We start from the raw sequence: 22,708 nt of genomic DNA, 5'->3' as shown, positions 1-22,708 counted from the left end.
TTCATTTTAGATATGATTTATGATAACCAATGAATAAACCTTAAACCGTCTGTGCAGTATATTTAAAATAAAAAAAGTGAATTCTTAAAGCGTCGAACTAAAAACAACATTGCTACAATAGACGGCTTATAAAAAAAGCTACGCAACACAATTAAAAATAAAAATATCATACAGTATAAGAGCGTATTTACATTAGCATAGACAATAATTTACAAGACCATAAACCCACACTCGGCCCGACCTAACTCTATACTCTATGGCAACATAGTTTATACATTTGACTCTTATACAAAATGGCGTGTCGCCCTCACTGCGTTGTACGTATTACATTTGACTTTTTCATCGTCTTCTCTTATTTACCTGTAAAAAAAAATTATGACACCAACAATTAAAAAGTTGCACATGAACTATTTATATTTATTAAAGATGTTCATTGTATAATTATAATTTACTTTAAATAATATTGTGAAATTTGTATATGATGGAGTAGTATAGTGCCCAGCAAACGCGCAACAAAGTTTGCGCGTCAAGTTACGTACCGGAAACTATACTGTGTGTGTTTAGTACAATGTATACATATAAATGTGTATGTAAATACCTGCGAGTGTCATCTCGCTATTACCACAATATACAGATACAACCAATAGGTAAACTTCATAAAAACGTTCAAAATGGCTCATGCACACAAGCAAGCGTGTTTACGAGAATCTTAAGGGTATTCTTATCTGTCATATGTCATAGTTGTATCTGTATTTTGTGCTATTACGTGTATATATATATATGTAGGCGTGTGTGTGTGTATCTCACTTTTTGAGATTTTTTTGATTGTGCAAGAATCTCGCCTGATGGAAAGGATGGTCAAATATGGAGCGCGCTTCCCTAGTAGGTACCGGTTCACTCTTCACTTGAACACCCCCCCATATTGTACTCGTCGGGGAACACAGATTCAGGAAGCATGTTTATTTATTTATTAAGCTATTGTATAGCTTCTATCGCAGGCTTTGAGCACGGGGACCGAATCGAGAAATTCCGTAACGAAAAACCTCACGCTGCCCACTCCGACGGGCACGGAGGTGTGGCTTGAAGGCATGCTATGCAATAGCTTTACCGCGGCTGTCCCCGAGTGCCACACGTCCTTTTTGTTTATATATATTTTATTTGTTCCATTCCCTTGCGGTTCGAATGAAGAATGAGGTGATGTGTTTGACTACAAGTCTGCCTGTGTTTGTGTGTATGTGTGTCCCACCTCACTTGCGGTGGAACTCCTGCAAGCAGAGCGCACAGGACCACGAGCCCTCGGGCGGCGTGTGTGTGTGTGTGTGTATGTGTGTCCCACCTCACTTGCGGTGGAACTCCTGCAAGCAGAGCGCACAGGACCACGAGCCCTCGGGCGGCGTGTGTGTGTGTGTGTGTATGTGTGTCCCACCTCACTTGCGGTGGAACTCCTGCAAGCAGAGCGCACAGGACCACGAGCCCTCGGGCGGCGTGTGTGTGTGTGTGTGTATGTGTGTCCCACCTCACTTGCGGTGGAACTCCTGCAAGCAGAGCGCACAGGACCACGAGCCCTCGGGCGGCGTGTGTGTGTGTGTGTGTGTATGTGTGTCCCACCTCACTTGCGGTGGAACTCCTGCAAGCAGAGCGCACAGGACCACGAGCCCTCGGGCGGCGTGTGTGTGTGTGTGTGTATGTGTGTCCCACCTCACTTGCGGTGGAACTCCTGCAAGCAGAGCGCACAGGACCACGAGCCCTCGGGCGGCGTGTGTGTGTGTGTGTGTATGTGTGTCCCACCTCACTTGCGGTGGAACTCCTGCAAGCAGAGCGCACAGGACCACGAGCCCTCGGGCGGCGTGTGTGTGTGTGTGTGTATGTGTGTCCCACCTCACTTGCGGTGGAACTCCTGCAAGCAGAGCGCACAGGACCACGAGCCCTCGGGCGGCGTGTGTGTGTGTGTGTGTATGTGTGTCCCACCTCACTTGCGGTGGAACTCCTGCAAGCAGAGCGCACAGGACCACGAGCCCTCGGGCGGCGTGTGTGTGTGTGTGTGTATGTGTGTCCCACCTCACTTGCGGTGGAACTCCTGCAAGCAGAGCGCACAGGACCACGAGCCCTCGGGCGGCGTGTGTGTGTGTGTGTGTATGTGTGTCCCACCTCACTTGCGGTGGAACTCCTGCAAGCAGAGCGCACAGGACCACGAGCCCTCGGGCGGCGTGTGTGTGTGTGTGTGTATGTGTGTCCCACCTCACTTGCGGTGGAACTCCTGCAAGCAGAGCGCACAGGACCACGAGCCCTCGGGCGGCGTGTGTGTGTGTGTGTGTATGTGTGTCCCACCTCACTTGCGGTGGAACTCCTGCAAGCAGAGCGCACAGGACCACGAGCCCTCGGGCGGCGTGTGTGTGTGTGTGTGTATGTGTGTCCCACCTCACTTGCGGTGGAACTCCTGCAAGCAGAGCGCACAGGACCACGAGCCCTCGGGCGGCGTGTGTGTGTGTGTGTGTATGTGTGTCCCACCTCACTTGCGGTGGAACTCCTGCAAGCAGAGCGCACAGGACCACGAGCCCTCGGGCGGCGTGTCCAGCGGCGGCGCCAGGCAGTACATGTGGTAGCCGCGGTCGCAGTCGTCGCAGAACAATAGTTGGTCCTGGAAATTAATTAATTGAATTTATATTTTTTTATTTTTATGGCATTCAAAAATCCATAAAAATTCAAGAAAAGGTCGTGTTCCATCGTTACAATATTGTATTCACTGAAAAGTGCTTCATATTGGTTGAGATGGTTGTTAAATCATCTCAATAGATGGCGCGTGGTGTGTCCCTTAAGACACATAAAACTGAAAGGATAGAATAAATTCGATTGCTCAGGCGGGTCACGAGTGGCTGAGTTGGTTAGGCATCCGCCCCGGAATGGCGCGAAGGATGCGGGTTCAAGTCCCGCCTCGTGATCGAATTTTTTCTATTCTTTATAAATTTATAATTAATTAATTATCAATTGAATTAAATTAGAGTCCAAACTAAATGTACAAATACACACAAATCATCATCTACTAGCCTTCAAATATCAATCTTACCACCCTAACCATAGAATCCAAAATAACTTTACCCTGCAGAACAGCAATTGACAATGAAATTACATTATTTTATCAATAGAAGAGAGTCCAAATTAACACTCACATCATTACCAAAGCTTATCGACCTTACCACCCTAACCATAAAATCCTAAATATCATCACTCCCACCTCTATAAACACTATTGAAAAATCAACCTTATTCCCTTAACCATAGAGTCCAAAACACTCACATCATTATCGCTAGTCCCGCAGACGGAACAACACTTGCACTCGATGCACTGCCAGCGATACTTGCACAACATCATCACCTTCACCCTACAAATATCAACCTTACCGTAGAGTCCACACTAACACTCACATCATTACTAATGCTACTGAATTATCAACTTTACCACCCTTCCTATAGAGTCCAAAATATCATCGCTCACACCACAATCAACACTATTGAAAAATCATCCTTATCACCATTCTCATAGAGTCCAAAATAACGTCACCCAAGTAATTATCAACTGCATTAAAAAATCAACTATATTCCCTTAACAATAGAGTCCAAAATACTCACATCATTATCGCTAGTCCCGCAGACGGAACAACACTTGCACTCAATGCACTGCCAGCGATACTTGCAGAACATTTCAACCAACAAAATATCAACTTTACCGCCCTAACCATTGCTACTGAATTATCAACTTTACCACCCTTCCTATAGAGTCCAAAATATCATCGCTCACACCATAATCAACACTATTGAAAAATCATCCTTATCACCATTCCCATAGAGTCCAAAATAACGTCACCCGAGTAATTATCAACTTTATTCAAATATCAACTTTACCACCTTCCTATAGAGTCCAAAACACTCACATCATTATCGCTAGTGCCGCAAACCGAACAACACTTGCACTCGATACACTGCCAGCGATACTTGCGCATGGAGACCATCATGTTCTTAGTGAACTGCAGGCATGTGGGGTGACCTGGGTGATAAATATGGTATTACAATATAAAAAAAATTATGACAGAAATTAATTGTGATGGGATATTTGACTGTATACGATATTTATGCACTTTCTAATCAAAATTAGATAGTTTTCAGGACTAGCCATGAGGGCTTTGGCAAATTTTCATTAGATTTAAAAGTTAAAATGAGATAAAAATAACTATTTTGACGGTGACAATATCGATATTATTAACACACACTAATTATCTTATCATGGTAACAACTGCATTCATATAATAAATTTACAGTCAAATATCCCAATATGACATCGAAACTAATACAGAGAATGCTTACAAAGTTGTCAAGATTAAAAAACCCAAACAAAATTATAAGCATCCTGTATAATCAAATTCAGATAACATAAAACTAAAAACAAATGAATTCACTTACTGTTTGGCACATTTCGACGCGTCATCATCGCTTGAATTAGAAACGATCCAAAAATTAAAGGGTAAACAAAATGTGCCGAACAATAGTGAAAATAATAAACAAAAAAACCGGTTTAAACATTAATCGTTCGTAATACATTAAGCATAACAACAGTAAGGAAGTGCAATTCACTATTCTTCAGCACAATGACTAAATAAAAAGCATTTGGACTTTAAATTCATACAATTTAATCATTAAAAAAAATACCACGTGTACAAAATTGGGGATATTCTGTGACAACGACATCTAGCGGGCATAAATTATAACTGTGACAATTGAAGCGCTGTTTGCGCTTTATTTTATTGTTATAGAGCACAGTACTAACACATCGAGCGCTTCAAGTGCTTGAAATCACTAGACGTTATAATTCATGCCGTACAATGTAGGGGAATAGCAATTTTGAGACAATCATGGATAGGATATGCACTTCCCTACTTGACATTTGTATGCTTAGGTATCGAGACTAGTTGCGATTATTTATACAGCGAAATATAACATTATTTAACAGCAAACTTGCTATTCACGAAAACACGTTGGGGTTATAAAGCAATAATCTTATTTAACTCAGCCAATGTACTATTAATTCAATATTGTTTAATTGTTCGATATTCATATATTTTTATTACTATTGATTACACTTTGGCACTCTTACTAGATATCGAATAAAACCACATTATATTCTCAAAATGACGTAGTACAATCGAGAAAATGGTAACCATGGCAACGTGACGAATGCTCTTCGCTCATTGGTCGAGCATCAAGCATGGCCGACTTGATATAAGTTTTGGCGCCAAATAGTTAGATTGGTATAATATAATTAGAATATATTCATATTTAATATATTAAGTATCCCAATTAGTAACTACACTAGTAGTAAATACGTTACGCATGTTCGTGAAGAGCTTATAAAATAATTTCAATATAATATATATATAGATATCTCCACGGGCACTATGTTGATCAAACGTGCCATATAGTTAGTAATTATTTGATCCGTTTTCACTTGTTGATCCGGTTGGTATTTGTGGATCCATTGCCACACCACCGTGCGTATGTGGATCCGAACGGAGCCACAAGTGTCACCATCAGTAATAATAATAATTACGTGCTTTTTATACAAATCCACCTTTTTTGCGGTTTAGCTCTTGTTGATCCGATTCAAATGAGCCAATCACAGCCCACCGAGCTCAGCCATTGGTCGCTTGCGGCCTTAGCCATTTGAAGATTTAAAGACATTTATTCCCGTTATAGAAACGTATGTTGCCGTTCGCCTTCCATAATTTATTCGGATCTTCGGGAGGGCAAGATAGCTAGCTCGTCTATTAGGATAGTGGCGATTTGATGTTGAGATTATAATATTTGTATTTATGTTTTTATGTAGCGCTTTGCGGATGAACATACACGTATTATAAAAGTATAATTGTTTTAAATTCATTATTTTAGTGTCGTCGTAGATTTTTTTTAGTTAAAAGAGGATAGTAAAAGATGGTTTTAATGATTTTATTTTGTAAAATTTGGAGTGGCGCTAATTTATTTTTGTAAGCACTCCCCCATACTTCTATTAAATACATTAGGTGCGGCTTTACTAACGTGTTGTAGATGGTATGGCGTAATTTATGAGGAATGCAAGAAGTAATATTACGCAGAGATCTAAGAAGTGCTGATAATTTATTTTTTAGGTGGTCGATGTGATGATTCCATTTTAGATGATCTGTCGATTCGCAAACCTAGTAGATCGGGAGTCATTGACACAAAATTTCGAGTCATTTGTAACAGGATGGCGGTTCTACAGGGGTGTATTGATGTACGCAATGACAGAAAGAAAAATGATGGTGTGAACGCTGGTACCGGCGGCTTAGTCGCGTGGGCGTTAGTCAAACTCGTCGGAAAAATAGCGAAAGTCAAACGATTTGTAACACAAAAATTTTAGAATTTACCGATAGCCCATAAAAAAGATGTAGACGGTAGTGTCATGCCATACTTTTCCGGTGTGACATAAATCCCGCCATACCGACGCGAATGCGTTGATTTAAAAAAAAAAAACAATTCAACCATTGTATTGTGCAATTAAAATCGTATACTTTTATTTTCTTAATCATTTACTTTGTATCCTTTATCATTAGTCACTAAAATTTATTTTGTTAACTTGCCAAATATAATGTAACATGGAATTTGCAAGGGAAGGCACTGCCTTCTGAGATATAGGAATTACCTAGTTCAGAAGGCAGAGCAATATTGTAATGTTATATTTGAAGTTGCTAATAAATTTTATTTTATTTATTATTTTATTGGTACCAGGCTAACTTTTGCACAGGTAACCATCGTCGTGCAGCCATTTACGAAAATCGCCATGCATCGCCATACTTTTCAGACGATTCTAAATGGTCGCCATACCGCCGAAATGATTTTGTTTAATTTAATGAAATGTTGAAATGAATATTTAATTGAATGAATTTTGTTTACTATTTGTTCATTTGAGCATACATATTTTTCAAATAATGTACTAATACGGCTCAACTCCGACCGAATATCCTTCATATCATCATTACATCTGCAATCTTGTTCTAGCGGTTGTTTCCGTTTTCTGTAAGTAATTTAAGTATCAGTTGGCGTAGAACTCGTAGAAAACGAACTTAGCTTCGATAGATCGGGATGCGATCCACCGGCAGTACCCACTGCACCACTGCTAGTTAAACGTGTTGGCGATCTGCGTACACTCATATTTACTCCGCAATGGATAATTTGTGCAAGAATATGAGTCGTCATTTGTTTTTGAACAAAATCTAACATTTTAATTATTTTATCAGATTGATATCAGAATCAGGGCAAAGGCGAACGCTACACGTCAATAAATATTATGATAATTATCTTGATATTTACTGATGTATCTTGGGAGGGATCACAGCACACCCTACACCATCAATACGTATCGCGTCAGTACTGAAACGTTCTTTGTATGAGCCAGACGTGATGACGGCAAGATAAATATTGCGATGTAGGTCCTGGGATCAGATCACAAGGAGTTCCAGAAATCCAGCGATATACAGGGTTAGTTCTCAATGACCGGCCAAATTTTCAGAAATGGTTCAGAATCGATAACTTTTTAGAACTAATGAAAAAAAAACTTTTTTTTTAAAATTAGATTTCATTCCTGTCCACCACTAAAAAGCGAACGTGTGGACATTACAAAAGCAACAATTCAGTTCAACAACCTAGATAGGTAGAAGTTAGCACACACATAAATTTGGCAATGCGCGCACGCACACAAGTGCATTGATTCTGGGGGTGTTTACGATTTAGGAAATTTTTAAGACATTTTCAAATGAATGCTATTATTTTTATTTAATTTTATTCGACAATAATGTTTCAAATGCACCTTTGGTTTAATATCTAGATCTTAATTTTAAGTTTTGGCTGGTCATTGAAAACTAACCCTGTATTGTGATCCGTCAATACACTACCCTACACGTCAATAAATATCGTAATCCGATAGTAAATATTGACGGATCACAATATGGATCTTACGTGTAGCGTTCGCCAAAGAGTTGCCCTGATTCAAGAGGTAGGTTGTTATTTGTAGGCTGCATACTACTTGAGAATTATCACCGTCACTGTATGACGAAAGGTTCGTCCAAATCTATCTTTTTAGGGTTCCGTATTTTTAGTTTCACAACGTTTTCTATAAGTTTCAATTGAATTACGGTCGACTTCTTCAACTTCCATAAAACTCAGGAGATTTTTTGGTAGCCCTAATTTCATATCCCCATGTCAATGTCATGCAAGTGCATATAAATGGAACAGATCAACATACGACTTACGATTTGGTATATAAAACGGAGTCAAGAAGTATTTGAGCATTTCAAAATTTGAACCGTTACGAAGTCGAGTTCGTCTAGTCTAGGCGGATTTAGCAATGTATGGAACATTAACTAACTATAATATGTTTGTGTACGGAGCCAACAAATACTGTAGAGTTTACGAAAAATTAATCTACGTTACTTAATATACAGTTTCGTTTTGTCGGATCAAATAAAGCTTTAATTTTGATAATATATATGGATCTGATCAACATACGACTTTGGATTTGGTATATAAAACGGAGCCAACAAATGTTTATGGGTTTCTGAATTTCGGCCGTTACGGAGTCGATTCAGTTCGAGATCTTAGCAATAAAAATGTTGAGTATATCAATTTCTCCATGAATACGTTTGGCAACGTCGCTGAAATATTTGCGCCGTTGCCACTCCGGGCAAGATCTATGCAACCGGAGTCGAGTAATATGGGGGAAAAGGTGGAGTCAGGAATGCACGGCAGTCGGGCTGGATCAACTTAGTGCCCAAGTTGGTATTTATATATATATATATATATATATATATATATATATATATTGCTTTCATATTTAGGTCATGTACATAAACTTTATATAAATACCAAGTAACTACAATGTAACATATATGGGAACAAACACAATTACATAATAAGGCACCAGGTGTTAACAATTTATTTTTGAATATGGCATTTTATACGAATAAAAACAAATAAAACCGAAAAACAAACATAAATTTAGACATACATTATATATACTTAGTTTGACAAATTTTCATATCATCTTTAAATATACACTTTTAGTTTCAAAGTCGTTAGTGTCAATAAAAATAAAAACTATAATGCCATATCCATTGATTATAAGAGCCTGAGATTTCAAAACAACATGGTAACACTAAAACTAATACACATAGCCGATAATAATTTGGTCACACACACTAAAATATAAAATATTTAAACAAAAATTTGAAACTATGAGGAATGATACATAACAGTACAAAACTGAATATTCTCTAAAACGCATAATATATTTTATAAATTTAATAATAGTTGTAACAAAAAATAGGTTATCTTTGGATTTAATAACAAATTTAAATTTTCCATCTGTGCCATGAACAATATTTTATCAAATTAATTCTAAATGTTTTCTTTTATAATTAGATAATAATTAAAATGATTTCTTTTATAATTAGATAATAAGTCTATCTAAGACCAACAAGAGCTAACACATTTTGCAAACACTTGTTCGGATTGTTTAATAAAAATAATTTCGTCAACTAAACCAAATAAAATTATTTTTAAATAAAAGCTGAATTAAGTCGTAATTTAACAATAATTAAAATTTAATATAGTGTCAGTGATATTAGAATTTCAGTACTCCCTAACGACCAAAACGTGTTAGCATGTACATTGTACAACAAACATAGATCCAAGATTTTTTAATTCATACCAATTAAAAATTTCGCTAAATTATATAAAAGGCACTTCAGAAGCTCTAACAATCTATTCCCAATATTTGATGCCAAATGATACGTCAATACGATTTTTTGGACCCATAAATGACTCAACGCGTATAAAATTATACTTAAAACAAATCAATGTTTAGATTAAGTTTGGTCTATTGACTAGATGAAATAGATTTTTCTATCATCATTGTCATATAAAATATTCAATGTCACACACTAAAACATAGATTAAAAATTAATATTCCATAGAGGTTGAACTGTCAACAATAATTTTGTTAAATATAGAATCATCTCTGAAAAAAAACAGCTAAATTAATTTTTCAAACGTGTACATTTTAAATACAGTCAGTAATTTCACATAGGACAAACAAGTCAGGTTGGCCGAGTGGTCTAAGGCGCCAGATTTAAGCTCTGGTTCCCGAGAGGGAGCGTGGGTTCGAACCCCACACCTGACAAATGGGTTTACTTTTTATTTTCCTTTTTTAATTTTTCATTTGCACAATTAAAATTCATGATTTATTTACTTACAAAAGCATAATTTGTTCACTTAAATTTTTTCATCTTTTTTTCGTCTTTGCGCTGCATGGCGCATATAAAAGATATTATAATTATGACATAGACAAACAAACGCTATATATAAATTTTAAAATCTAAAGGAAAAACACATTTTTGGCATCCAAAGTCACATAGGGTTACACATGGCAATTCAGGATTAAATATTCCATTACATAAGTAAGTACTTTTAACATTCTCTAAGTCGAAATAGTAAATAATATTTATAATCGAATCTTTAAACGATTAACACATAATATAATTAACATATTAAATATATTCATACCGGTTGGTATACACTTTTTATAATTTAACATAAAATATTCTCTACAACAAAATTATAAGCTAGATGTACTTAATTTTATATGAATAATGCTCTGATTTTTGTGTCAAAAGTATAAACTAACATAATCTTGATAAAATATATGAATAGGTTATTTTAATATTTATATAAAAAGTGTTTACTTTTTAGACATAGATCAGGTAAATTTTATCATATAACTGCAGTAGAAACGAATATTCCTAACTAAATATTGCCCTAGGATTTATATTTATCAAAACACACTAACTTTTTAATCTTTCGAACAAAAATAAACAATTTTTAATTGCGTACTAAACTATAGTTTACACCTTTGACATAAAGCTCATATTCTAATAATGTAAATAAAAGTAAATATCTATAGAGTATAACATGGAATGTATGAATATATGCACGAGACCGAAACAAACCTCTTTGGTAGATATCCTTAGAATAAAACCTCAAATTGCGAATAAAAAAACTTTTCTACATCCATTGCTGGGTATAGACAACGATATATCAAAAACTTGAATAAACTACGCAATGTATTCTTATTCAATAAATTTCGCAATCTGTGGGAAAAACTCACGAAAGGTGACATTTTGTGACCGTAAGAATTTAAAACAGTGATCACTTGAAAGCAAATAGTTCGTTAGAAAATTCCCTAAATAAGACAACTAGATAGATTCGGGACTGATATGTAGTATGAATAACAATATAACATATTTTATGTATCAACAATTAGTTATTAAATCTATTTGCATATATTATTGATCAAATTACCAATTCCAACATTAGGTGGTACTTAGTAAACTTATACGCTTTACCTTCGAATATCATATCACATCATAATGCCTCTAGTACTTACAAAACGAATCATCTAAAACTATGTGATCCAAATGAGAATAGGATTGATTCGGCGCCATCTTGTGACGTCATAGGTATACATTCAAACCAATTAATAATCAAAGAAATAATATGAATATTGAAATTTGATGTAGTTCAGACAAAATAAAATAAACCATAATATTATTAAAATGCTTTCCGAACCGGTGGCGGATGTTAAAAATATGATGGTTCAAAAGTGCTTCTAGAAGAAGTCAAATTGAATAAATAAATGTTTGAGTTTAAAAACTATGCAAAAGACTAAGTAAATCGTACTAATATTCAAAGATATTTGTCACAATATTGACGCAACAATTATAAACATTCCTACTCTTACTTGAATCACATAGCACACCGCACTATCAAAATATTATGCTGACAAATCAGTCCCAAAGCTAGTTTACCCCGTTAACAAGTTCCACGCTTTCATTCACCGGACTCTGCCTGGACGAGGGGGGTGTAGTATAGTCCCCATAATCATAATTCTCTAACAACTTCGTCTTTGTAGCAAACGAGTCAAACGCGTCCGCCGAATAGGACATGGAGGTCAATATTTCCACTACGCCGTTCAGTTTTATGTCTCGCAAGTGTCTATGGGTTTCGCACACCCGGTTGGTGATGTGGTAGCACTTTTTGTACCCGTTGCGTGGGGGTCGTCCGCGTCGCTTACCTGAGCGGCCGCAGTCGGAGCAGCTGACGAGCTCTTCGGGCGTGCCCGTCTTCTTGTTCTCGCGGTCGTCGCCGAGACAGAAGTCGCAGTATGGGGACGGGGACGGCTGGAATGGTGAAAGGAGCTTATGAATAAAGATTTATATCGGGTCTTATACGTATTCATAGAAATTTAAATTTAGTGGAAGCTCAATTGCACAACGATATGTGAGTTCTGTTATAAACGTTAGAAGATAAAACATTCGAATATTGAGATATTAACATACTTTAAAATTACATTAAAATTGTGTTGCATTTACATCAAAATAGATTCTCTTCCTATAACTTTTATTCAAATTGAATCTCTTAAAATATTTAATCAAGTAAAAAAGTTTGACTCAAATTAATATGAATAGCAAAACATTGATATGATTTAAAATCAATGTGCATTTGCGCACATATGTGTGTGTGTTTACGTGCGTTTTTTATATATTGTGTATTTACGAACACGTGTGTGCATATTACATTCTTGTGTGTGTAAACGAGTGTATTTAAATGTGTAGTTACGCAAACACATATATTAATTATATACCTTAGCGTCCGGATCCTTAACATCACTGCCACTAGCGCCAGCACTAGCCGCAGCACTGGCGCCAGTCGCCGCACTCGACGGCGGCACTAGCGGCGCTTGCGCAGAGTCCGAAGACGACGTGTCTGCTGACGCGGGTCTTGGAGGGGGGGAGCGGCGTGCGGGGGTTGAAGCGGTCGCACCTGCAGGGGGGGGGGGGCTGTTATGTACATGTTTCATAGATATATTTGTGAATGGAGATTTAAAAGAGGTTAAAATGAATGGTATACTATGGAGGCGTCTACGATTTACATTCTTTATTATGTCTATTTTTTATGATTGTGTTAATATATTTTTTTTTCAAATTGTGTTGATAAAATACATTACTTATAGGTTTGTTTGTTAGTCGATGTGTGGGAATGAGTCAAATGGAATATTCTACTACGAAGTTTTTTACATTATTGAATTGAGTGTAAATTAATATTTATTTTTAAATTCGAGATAATTCTTGTGAATAGTGATGATATTTTATATTTGTTCTGTTGATCAAAACCAACTAGCTGATAAATGATGTTTTTGAAATGTTTCATTTTTTTCAATATCAATCAAAAACTTATATCTATCAACAAATCTCATACCCCTTTTATAGTTATGGACAAATTTATATTCAATAATAATAATAAAAAGAGCACTGACCTTGTATTATACCACGATTTCATAGAACTTCACAGCCGATGGCGTTATTCAGAGAACTTACACTAAAGCTTACCGTTTCCAGCAGTCTTTACAAGTATAAGTGTCATTTCGGCTTATTGCTCCCACACGCTATGGGTAGGAAGTCAACCGCAACGAAAACGCATTTCTTGCTGCACTCAATAAATCTTTCTCCCCGTTGATACCTACTGATAATATTTAGACCATTCCTACAACAACACTTCTTCACTTCGGTGCTGTGAGTATCTCGCGAGTCGTTACCTTCAAACCTCGATACTAATTGTTCCAGCAGATGCTTTATCAGCCAGCCTACCATCTCCCCACCCCGTATCCGCGATAACGCGAACACTTACCGCTACCGGCCGGGTTACTCAGAAAGGTGACATAACTGTCTTGATACTCGGTGGCCGGTTGGCCGCCAGCCGGTGCCGGCGAGTGCGGGGCGTGGCTGTGACTATCTCGCGAGTCGTTACCTTCAAACCTCGTACTAATTGTTCCAGCAGATGCCTTATCAACCAGCCTACCATCTCCCCACCCCGTATCCGCGATAACGCGAACACTTACCGCTACCGGCCGGGTTACTCAGAAAGGTGACATAACTGTCTTGATACTCGGTGGCCGGTTGGCCGCCAGCCGGTGCCGGCGAGTGCGGGGCGTGGCTGTGACTATCTCGCGAGTCGTTACCTTCAAACCTCGTACTAATTGTTCCAGCAGATGCCTTATCAACCAGCCTACCATCTCCCCACCCCGTATCCGCGATAACGCGAACACTTACCGCTACCGGCCGGGTTACTCAGAAAGGTGACATAACTGTCTTGATACTCGGTCGCCGGTTGGCCCCCAGCCGGTGCCGGCGAGTGCGGGGCGCGACTGTGACTGTCCCGCGAGTCGTTGTCGCTACCGGCCGCGCCAGCACCGCCCGGGTCCTTGTGCGTGTGCGTGTAGTGGTATGTCAGACCGGGACGCGTTTTGTACTTCGCGCCGCATACTGGGGGATTTGAATAGATAGTTGAACGGTGTTTTTTTTTTGACGTAGAATGGAAATTTATAAATATTATTGTGTATGAAAATATACTAAATGTCATTATGTCCTAATATTATACGCAAACTTAATGACAGTTTTATAATCAGTTCAAAATATAGCATTCTGACTAAGTTATGAAATTAAAGTGCTATTCAATCGAACCTCGCGTGTACAATGAAGTTCCAATACTTTTCTATCTATATAAATACAGTGAACAAAAACGCAATATGAATACAAAAATGATAATAAAGTGGGAACTTACCGTCTATGGTGCCTCCATCTCGCAAAGTTCACGCGTCATGTCATAACTTATACAATAAATAGGGGATTTGGAGGCCTACGTCTTAGAACTGAGCATAGAGGAGGCACCACGACGGTAACCGACGTACACTCGTGCAGCTATTCCAAAAATTATCCGTCATCAATCAATACCTTTTTATAGTATGGAAACTTGAGCTTTATTCAGAGTGCAATTAGATACATTATCGTTCCCATTAAATGTTTTGACGGCCCGTCGTGATTGGTCTATGTTCGGTTCTAAAAGACGCAGGCTCCGGGGGAAGTTTGATTGATGACTTCAAATCAATGGATCTGCCCTCGGTTTTTGTATAGCACACAATTATAATTGTACTAAGCGACCACTTGGACACAGTATTACAGCCTGATTTATCTTATCATTTACACAAAAAAATGATCAATACTTTTAAATATTATTACGTGTTACACATACAATAAAAATTAAAAATAATTTAAAATTAAATATAAATGGCCGTTTAGTACATAACGAGTTTACAAATCAAACAGACAGAACTCCACAACTTGAGAGTCCAATCAAATATTGAAAAAATAATATTTGAATTGCATACTTTATTTCTTATTCAACATAAATATTCTTGTATAAATTCATAACAATCTTTGGATGCTAATAATAGTTTGAATCTAAGAATAACATCGATTCCCCTAAACTTCACTGCCGTTCTGTACAATAAATAATTATTATTAGCCAAACGTCAACGCAAATACAGCAATGACTAAAATTTTACTGCACACGTCGCGTAAAAGGCTGTCAAAAATTGCTGACTTTTTCATTTCTATGTCATATCTATTAATTTATTTCTTCAATAGTTTACCGGCAATATAATTATTAGTAGAAGAATGTATGATTTATTATGACCAATAGCAAAATACATAATTGCTAGATTAGAACGTTCTTTTCATTATATTCGGTATCATTTTAGATTAAAGATGATCAGATACATTTCTAGCAATGAAACTTCCAAATATGCTGTAAATAACTGCATTAGAATACAATTTCCAGACTTGATATGTATAAAGCCAGTTAACATTTTGACAGCCGTTCTAACAAAAAAAAAATACTGATAAATTTCCAATCCTATACACTCATCCGAACGCCTGTGTTTATAAAATAGATATGTACATTACATAGCCATCTCTTAGCCGACATGGAAGACTTAGCATTAACTCTTCCGAACATTCAAACATAACTTTGCCTTTACAAACTTTATTACGTAAAAACTTTCGATAAAATGACAATAGCACTTTTTTTTTTAAAAAAAAAAAGAGGAAACTTTTTATAGCTTGACCGCAGTGGCTGTGCGCAGCGAGGCGGGGGAGAGTACCGACCGTTCCGTTTCTTTCTAACTTCTAACTCGTGCTCTCTCTTACCCCCACCCCGCCTCACCGCACATACTCACATAACACGAATGTAATTTAAATTCTAATTTTATTTACCAAATATTTCGGTTTTTTATCGCTTGGTTGCCTGGCAGAGATCACTGCTTAGTGATAAGGCCGCCAATTGTACTACATCTTTCTAGTACCATATTTTATTTTTATTTTTTTCTATTATTTAATGATGTATTACAATAAAGTGTAATAAATAAAACACCTACACAATACACAGCCCTACAGCCACTGCACACAAGCTAATCTGTGGCTGTTATTCCAAAGACAAAAAGCTATCTTTTGGCACAGGCATAGAATTACAATGTAAAACTTTAGTCATTGCGATGTTAGTCAATTCCTTAACACGAGAAATGAAATAAATAGAGAACTATCACAGACACATGAGTCAAACGAAACCAATCAGTGCAAAAGATTTATATGAGGATAATAAAACGTGATTAATTCATAAGATTTAAGATCAAGATGTTTTGGGACTGAGTTATGTCGAGTTCTTTTATCTTGCTAATCAATGTCGTAAATCCATAGATAACAATTAATGAAAAAAAATAAAATAAATATCAGCACAACCAAATTCCAATAAGAGCCGATTTTTCAATCCTTGGTTAAAATTTATCCGTCCAATAAAGTATTACACGAACATATTAAAATGTCACCTGTAAACTGTCAAATACGGACAATTACAATACATTTTTGAAATGGTAGTTTAATACGTTATTCGATGAATAAGTTTTAACCAAGGATTGAAAAACCAGCCCTAAATGGTATACATACCATAGATCGTATATTATAAAACACTTATAATTAAATAGAATTACAAAAAACACTCAAGCCCTTAAAATTTATTGTATATATAAAAAAGCATGTTGTCTCTTTTGCACAGTGACATACATATAATAATAACGTATAGTATGTTCTAAAAATATCAAAGCACTGATTTTTTGTCTAAACCTTCAATATTCTCAAACTATAACTCAGTCCCAAAAACGAGTAGCATTGATGTATTGCCACTTTTAAATAATTGCAAATTCTGCCATTACCATCCATTGAAAACAGACCAAGCAAAGGCTATCGCTTACACGGCAGGCTACAAATTTCTACCAAAAAACCTTTCAAAAATGGCAATAATCATACATAAATAAACCGCTAGCCTACAAATTACTCTACCTTACTTATAATATAACAAAACCTACACTACAATAATATGGGATTGGTACATTTTCGTGGCAGTGTATACATCGTATATAATTAAAAATTACTTGGTGTTACCGTCTCACTGCGTGTGTAGCAAACTTTGAACTTTAGTTTCATAATTGACAAGGGCTAAGATGCCCTTTGCGACATGTTTCGAGTAAAAGGGACACAGAAGAATGTCTTCAAAGAACTAGTATAAAAATAAAAACTTAAAGCCCGGATCTATAATTTTTAGATGTGAAATTTTCAACATTACGTTATATATGATGCATTGTTACTTGCCAACAATTATAGGCACACAATAATAATGTTAAATAACTGTATTGTCTATAATAGAACCCGGGCAAAAGTTAACAAAATGTAGGTAAGGACAGATTTATATATGGATAACATACCTACTACTGGCCTATAGATAACTCAAGGATTATCAAGATGTAAAAAGAGAGATGTATTTAGACTTATCCTGACTTACGCAAAACATCTTTTTATTGTGTGATTGATCTGACAATCATTAATTTATTAAAATAGTATTTTATTAAGGCTATAAGACACACTATATTATAAGATTTTTTTACTGATTCTGATCACTATTACACTAGCTAAAATAAGCATTTATATCTAACAATATAATAATTAAAACGGTTAAATACACTAAAACCGTACGTAAAACAAACAGAACTAAACTAAATGCAACTAATGTGATATTCGCTATGATATATGTTACTATGCCTAAATGCCTAACAACGAATTTTTTACTAATTTAAATGCATAATTGATTCAAATAATCCATTAATTTTTAAATATAAAAGATTTTAAAATCCTTAAAAAAAAATTCACACTCGTAATTTTACACAAATTTAGCTAAAAACCGAATAAATTTTCATGCGCCGAGATTCACTAATCACTAATATGATACAAGACAAACATTTATATATAATTATAATTATTATAAAAGGCATATTTCATTTACTTTTCATTCCTACACAAATTCATTACAAAAAATCCCCTAAATTACGATTTTTTTAACTAAAAACTACACTTTTGGGATACACTAAAATTAAAAATGACGAAATTAAATACCAGATTAAAATTTATTGCAATAAATAATTTATACACTGTTGTGAATCGAATATGTTTGTGCCAATCGGTATACTGCTTGCATTCTGCACTACGATCGCTTACTATATACTCTATACCTAACCTAGTCTACTAAAATATATCAAGATATACATTGTTTATCATACTGTGATATCTAAGACAATCTAAGGCGAGTCGTATCGTGTTAAATGTATGATAAATATGATAAAAAATGACTTTAAAAAAAAAGTAAGAAAATGAAAAAAAAAAAAATTATCCAAAAAATGTGTAAATATTGCTACGAGTAATTTTATACGTTCAATTTTTTCCCCTTTTACCGAGATTGTTTAACTGAAAAATGTTGTATAAAGCATTTTTTATAATACATACATATATCTAAATCTACTTCAGAAAAATATTAACTTATAGGACACGAAGTTCAAAAAAATTGCTAAAACCTTTACAGATTTAGTTCACACTAAAAATAATTCACGGAGTGATGTTATTACTGAGAAAAAATCTCCATTTCAAACTTTAATAATTTGTGACATTGTTTTGTTTTCAACTAAAGCATATTACCGAATATTTTGTGATGAACGAAATATTATTAAAATTATATTTATTGCACATAAGCTATCTACAGATCTAGGCGTTTAAGCTCATTGTATGGTCGACTGGGGTACATTCTACTCTCGAGTAAGTAAAAAAGGGGCGTGTCGAGCACACGTGTCAGAAGTGAAACTTCTTTGGCAAGTTTCAAAGATACCGAAATCGTCGCCATACTCCATGAGGTGACGGTATTGCCATGACGCGACCTTGAAATTTTACTCTCAACGCCCTATAGAAGTTTCACTTCAAAAACCGCCTTTTTTAATGGCTTAATATTGTTTTGTCTCTCACACTCGAAGTAACGTAAGAATGGGACAAAACATAGATAAATTTACCATAAGCATGTAAAAAAAGGAATAATTTATGAACCGACCATAGTATAAGAAAGTTGAGACTGAGAGTTGAGATAATATTACCTACATTGCCATTCATTTTTATTTAAATGTTTAATCTGACTAAATTATCTGTGATTTTAAATGTTTAAATATAAACTGTGATATAATAATTCAAATTGAGAAAAACGCGAAACTGAATACTATTTTAAATTAATAATCATGACCATAATTTACTTTATTACGAGTCCACAGTATAAATACTCAAAGATGCTAAAATCTGCCTCTAATTCAGCAAAAGATCTACAAATATGTTAAAATTGTGTGTACTAAAATTACCAAATTCTTGGGATTACTTCTCCAATTATTAATTTTCTTTACACATTATTAGAAACCAATAGAGACCACTTAACACAATGTGATAGTGTTTCTTATTTTTTTGTAGGTAAATGTAGTTAGTTCTGTCTCACACAATTAATATATGTGCTTTCTATTGCTGTTTTTTGCCTTGATATCCCCTACAGCCTCAAAACATTCATATGATTGTTAAAATTAAGTATAAAAAATGTGATGTATTACAAATCCAGTTTTATAGGCTGAAAATACAAGAATCGTTTTCTAAACATAGATTATTATTTTTAATTCATTTCACAGCATTCATTCAGTATTATGATATTATTTAATTCTAAATTTTCTGAACTAAATTATCTTCCTGATAAAATAACGTCTTCAATGCATTTGCAGCCTAAACATTTCAACATAATTTAATCTTTCTGTTAGAAAAACCTTCTCAATGTATATTGATCCTAAACCATCATCTACATTTCACATTTACGTTAGAATAACCCCCTCCATATGAACTCAACCTAACCATCTTTCACATAATTATGTTATTCTTTGTCCTTACAATAACCCCCTCAAAGAACTTAACCATACCGTATCATGAATTCATTATTTCCATAGAATAACCCCCTCAATACAAAGAACCTCACCACTAACCATCATACATGAATTCTTACATTAGAATATCCCCTCAATATAGCTTTCGGCATCTACATGAAATAATAATTTCCATAGAATAACCCCTCAATATCTCACGTCTCACCACTAACCATCATACATGAGTTCATCTTCCGTTAGAATAACCCCCTCAATATTCTCTTATATTCTCTATACTACGTACACAATAATGAGCCATAACGCTATAGGTGATAAGGGCTAGTTTCTCCTGCGCGACTTACGTTCACAGCCGAACGGTTTCTCCGCATCGCCTGGCACTTCGTACGGGAGCGTGCCTTGACCGGCGCGCTTTCTGCCGCGACCCTGGAATATTAGAAATGTATTTATATTAGTTTATGAAACATGACATTTGTGTAAAAAACATGTTATAGAAATGCATAGATGGCAGATTCCCATGTATTTTTGGTGCATTGTTTCTCTAGACCTCATTGAAAACAGAGCTCATAGGTCAAGCTTGACCTATTTTCAATCATGTCATAATTATGAAGAAATAAATAAAAATGTGTCCACTAATGTTTTATTGTTGTAACTCAATGATAAAGTGTGTATTCTATAATATTATGTATGTTGTTTTTTCATGTTTGCAACTAAATTTGTAGGTCACACTCACTGCTCGGCCCCTTTTAGGCGTATCATCAGGCTGGCTCTTCCTCGTGCGTCCGCCCCTTGATCCGGGTCCACTCGGAGCTGCACCGCGCCGCTTACGTCTGTTCGCGTATGTATCATCATAATAGTCCTCATCCGATTCCGCTTCTGGCTCCTCGCCTGTCTCCATTTCTTCCATCGCTAGCTCGTCGTAGAACCACTCCTGTGTGCGAAAACAGAATATTCAATGAGTTTCGATTAGGTATCGTAAATAAATAATATTAAAAGGCTAAAATATATAACTTCATTACTACTACATAACTACTACAACTAAATCAGTACATGAACATTTTTATAATTGATTAAAATAAACAGAGCTAACTTTTTCGGTGAATAATCCATACTAATAATATTATAAATGCGAAAGTAACTATGTCTGTTTATAAGAAAACTGTATGGCCAGTGGCCATGTAATGTAAAAAACAAAACATAAATGAACAGCATATCAATCAATCATCCATACCTTAGGATCATCTTTAGCCGCAGTCTGTGAACCGTCCCTGCTGTCGTCACCAGTGAGACCGTCGGGTATTCCTGAACTGTTCTCTCCTTCGCCGACATTCTCTGCCGCGTCTGCCGCACTCCAGCCCCATCGTGTTGACGACATTGTGAGGTACTGACGCCGTGCTTTTCTCCATCTAGAAAGTAAAGATGATTTACTATATATTACCGATATATAATATCTTTTGGCTTGTGTGATGCATGTGATTGTATTTTTCTTCTTGTTAGTAATGGTATGTTAAGGCCCAGCATCGGTTTGTGCTGTTGAATTTGAAGACAAAACACTGATCATGGCTCGTACAAAAGTATTTTGCCTTTAAATCAGAAAAGTTACCCAACCCATGGGCAAACAATGACAAACGTATCCAAATTAGAATATATTATCTAACCATAACATGCCCAGCGCATGTAAATAAATTTAATGAGACTGACACCATATGAAGAGTTTCATTTTTGTTCAAAAGGTTTTATGTTCATATTCTTTAACAATCTTATAGTTTTATCTAGAATTTTAAAATAAATGTTTACCTTTGTGAGGGATATGTGTAAACTTGTCCTTCTTTAGCGCCTGGCATCCGCTGTTTTTTGGTCATAAATAAATTTGAATGGCTTTGGGCAACACCTGAAATCAAAAGACAATGTATTTATAAATTTTATAACACTTATTATTATAAATTTTTGTCCAATGAAACGTTATAAATAAATATTATTGTTTTTAGCCGAAAAGGTTACAGCGTCTAATTCCTCACGCATTAGAACTGGCCAAGTCCAATTTTGAAACATTATTTACTCACCAGTTTGGGTGTCGATAAACGGCATCCGCATTCTCCGTTCGGCACATAGTCTTGAATTAAACGTTGATGAGTTCTCAATAATTTCCTTGTAGCTTGGGTCATTTAGAAAACTGTAAAACAACGTAAAATTTCAGTAAACACTGCCCACAACTGTTTCATCAAAATTAACGCACACATATGCTATTTTACATCACTTTCTTATTATTTACGTTTACCGTATATAAATGGGTCAATATTTCGGTATTTAAAACACAACCTACCTTTCTATTTTTGCTAAATTCGAAGTATTTGATACTTGAATTTCTGCGGCCGCCATTTTACTAGGACGCCAAATCGATGACGTCAACTGACATCATGAC

At 35.8% G+C, this 22,708-nt stretch overlaps 1 protein-coding gene and 1 non-coding gene across 5 annotated transcripts; one reads left to right on the top strand and one right to left on the bottom strand.

Moving 5' to 3' along the window:
- Positions 1–22,698, bottom strand: LOC123701900 (zinc finger protein ubi-d4-like). Of its 4 annotated transcripts, none has more exons than XM_045649514.1 (12): positions 22,610–22,698; positions 22,350–22,459; positions 22,084–22,177; positions 21,518–21,692; positions 21,020–21,217; positions 20,631–20,712; positions 14,225–14,437; positions 12,760–12,938; positions 12,190–12,295; positions 3,929–4,041; positions 2,509–2,638; positions 1–360 (listed from the first exon to the last, which is right to left on the bottom strand). In XM_045649514.1, the coding sequence occupies exons 1-11, from the start codon at positions 22,663–22,665 to the stop codon at positions 2,510–2,512; spliced, it is 1,455 nt and encodes a 484-aa protein (XP_045505470.1). In that variant the 5' UTR covers positions 22,666–22,698; the 3' UTR covers positions 1–360; position 2,509. The 4 variants fall into 4 exon arrangements, with proteins under 4 accessions (XP_045505470.1, XP_045505471.1, XP_045505469.1 ...); XM_045649515.1 differs by having other exon boundaries at positions 2,514–2,638; XM_045649513.1 differs by lacking the exons at positions 1–360; positions 2,509–2,638; positions 3,929–4,041 and having other exon boundaries at positions 11,381–12,295.
- On the top strand, positions 10,156–10,239 carry Trnal-uaa. Its single transcript has one exon. It is a non-coding gene; the product is annotated as a tRNA-Leu (tRNA).
- Positions 22,699–22,708: the final 10 nt, after the last annotated feature.

Source organism: Colias croceus, chromosome 22, assembly GCF_905220415.1.
Source record: "Colias croceus chromosome 22, ilColCroc2.1".
In the NCBI taxonomy this organism is placed as follows: Eukaryota; Metazoa; Arthropoda; class Insecta; order Lepidoptera; family Pieridae; genus Colias; species Colias croceus.
The sequence above is the reverse complement of the archived record's forward strand: the minus strand, read 5'-3'. Positions and strand labels throughout refer to the sequence as shown.

Coding starts and splice junctions, on each gene's coding strand:
- LOC123701900 (XM_045649513.1), bottom strand. CDS start 22,665: ATGGCGGCCGCAGAAATTCAAGTATCAAATACTTCGAATTTAGCAAAA. Junction 21,693..22,083: donor TACACATATCCCTCACAAAG/GTAAACATTTAT, acceptor TTTACTTTCTAG/ATGGAGAAAAGCACGGCGTC. Junction 20,713..21,019: donor CGCCTAAAAGGGGCCGAGCA/GTGAGTGTGACC, acceptor CTAATATTCCAG/GGTCGCGGCAGAAAGCGCGC.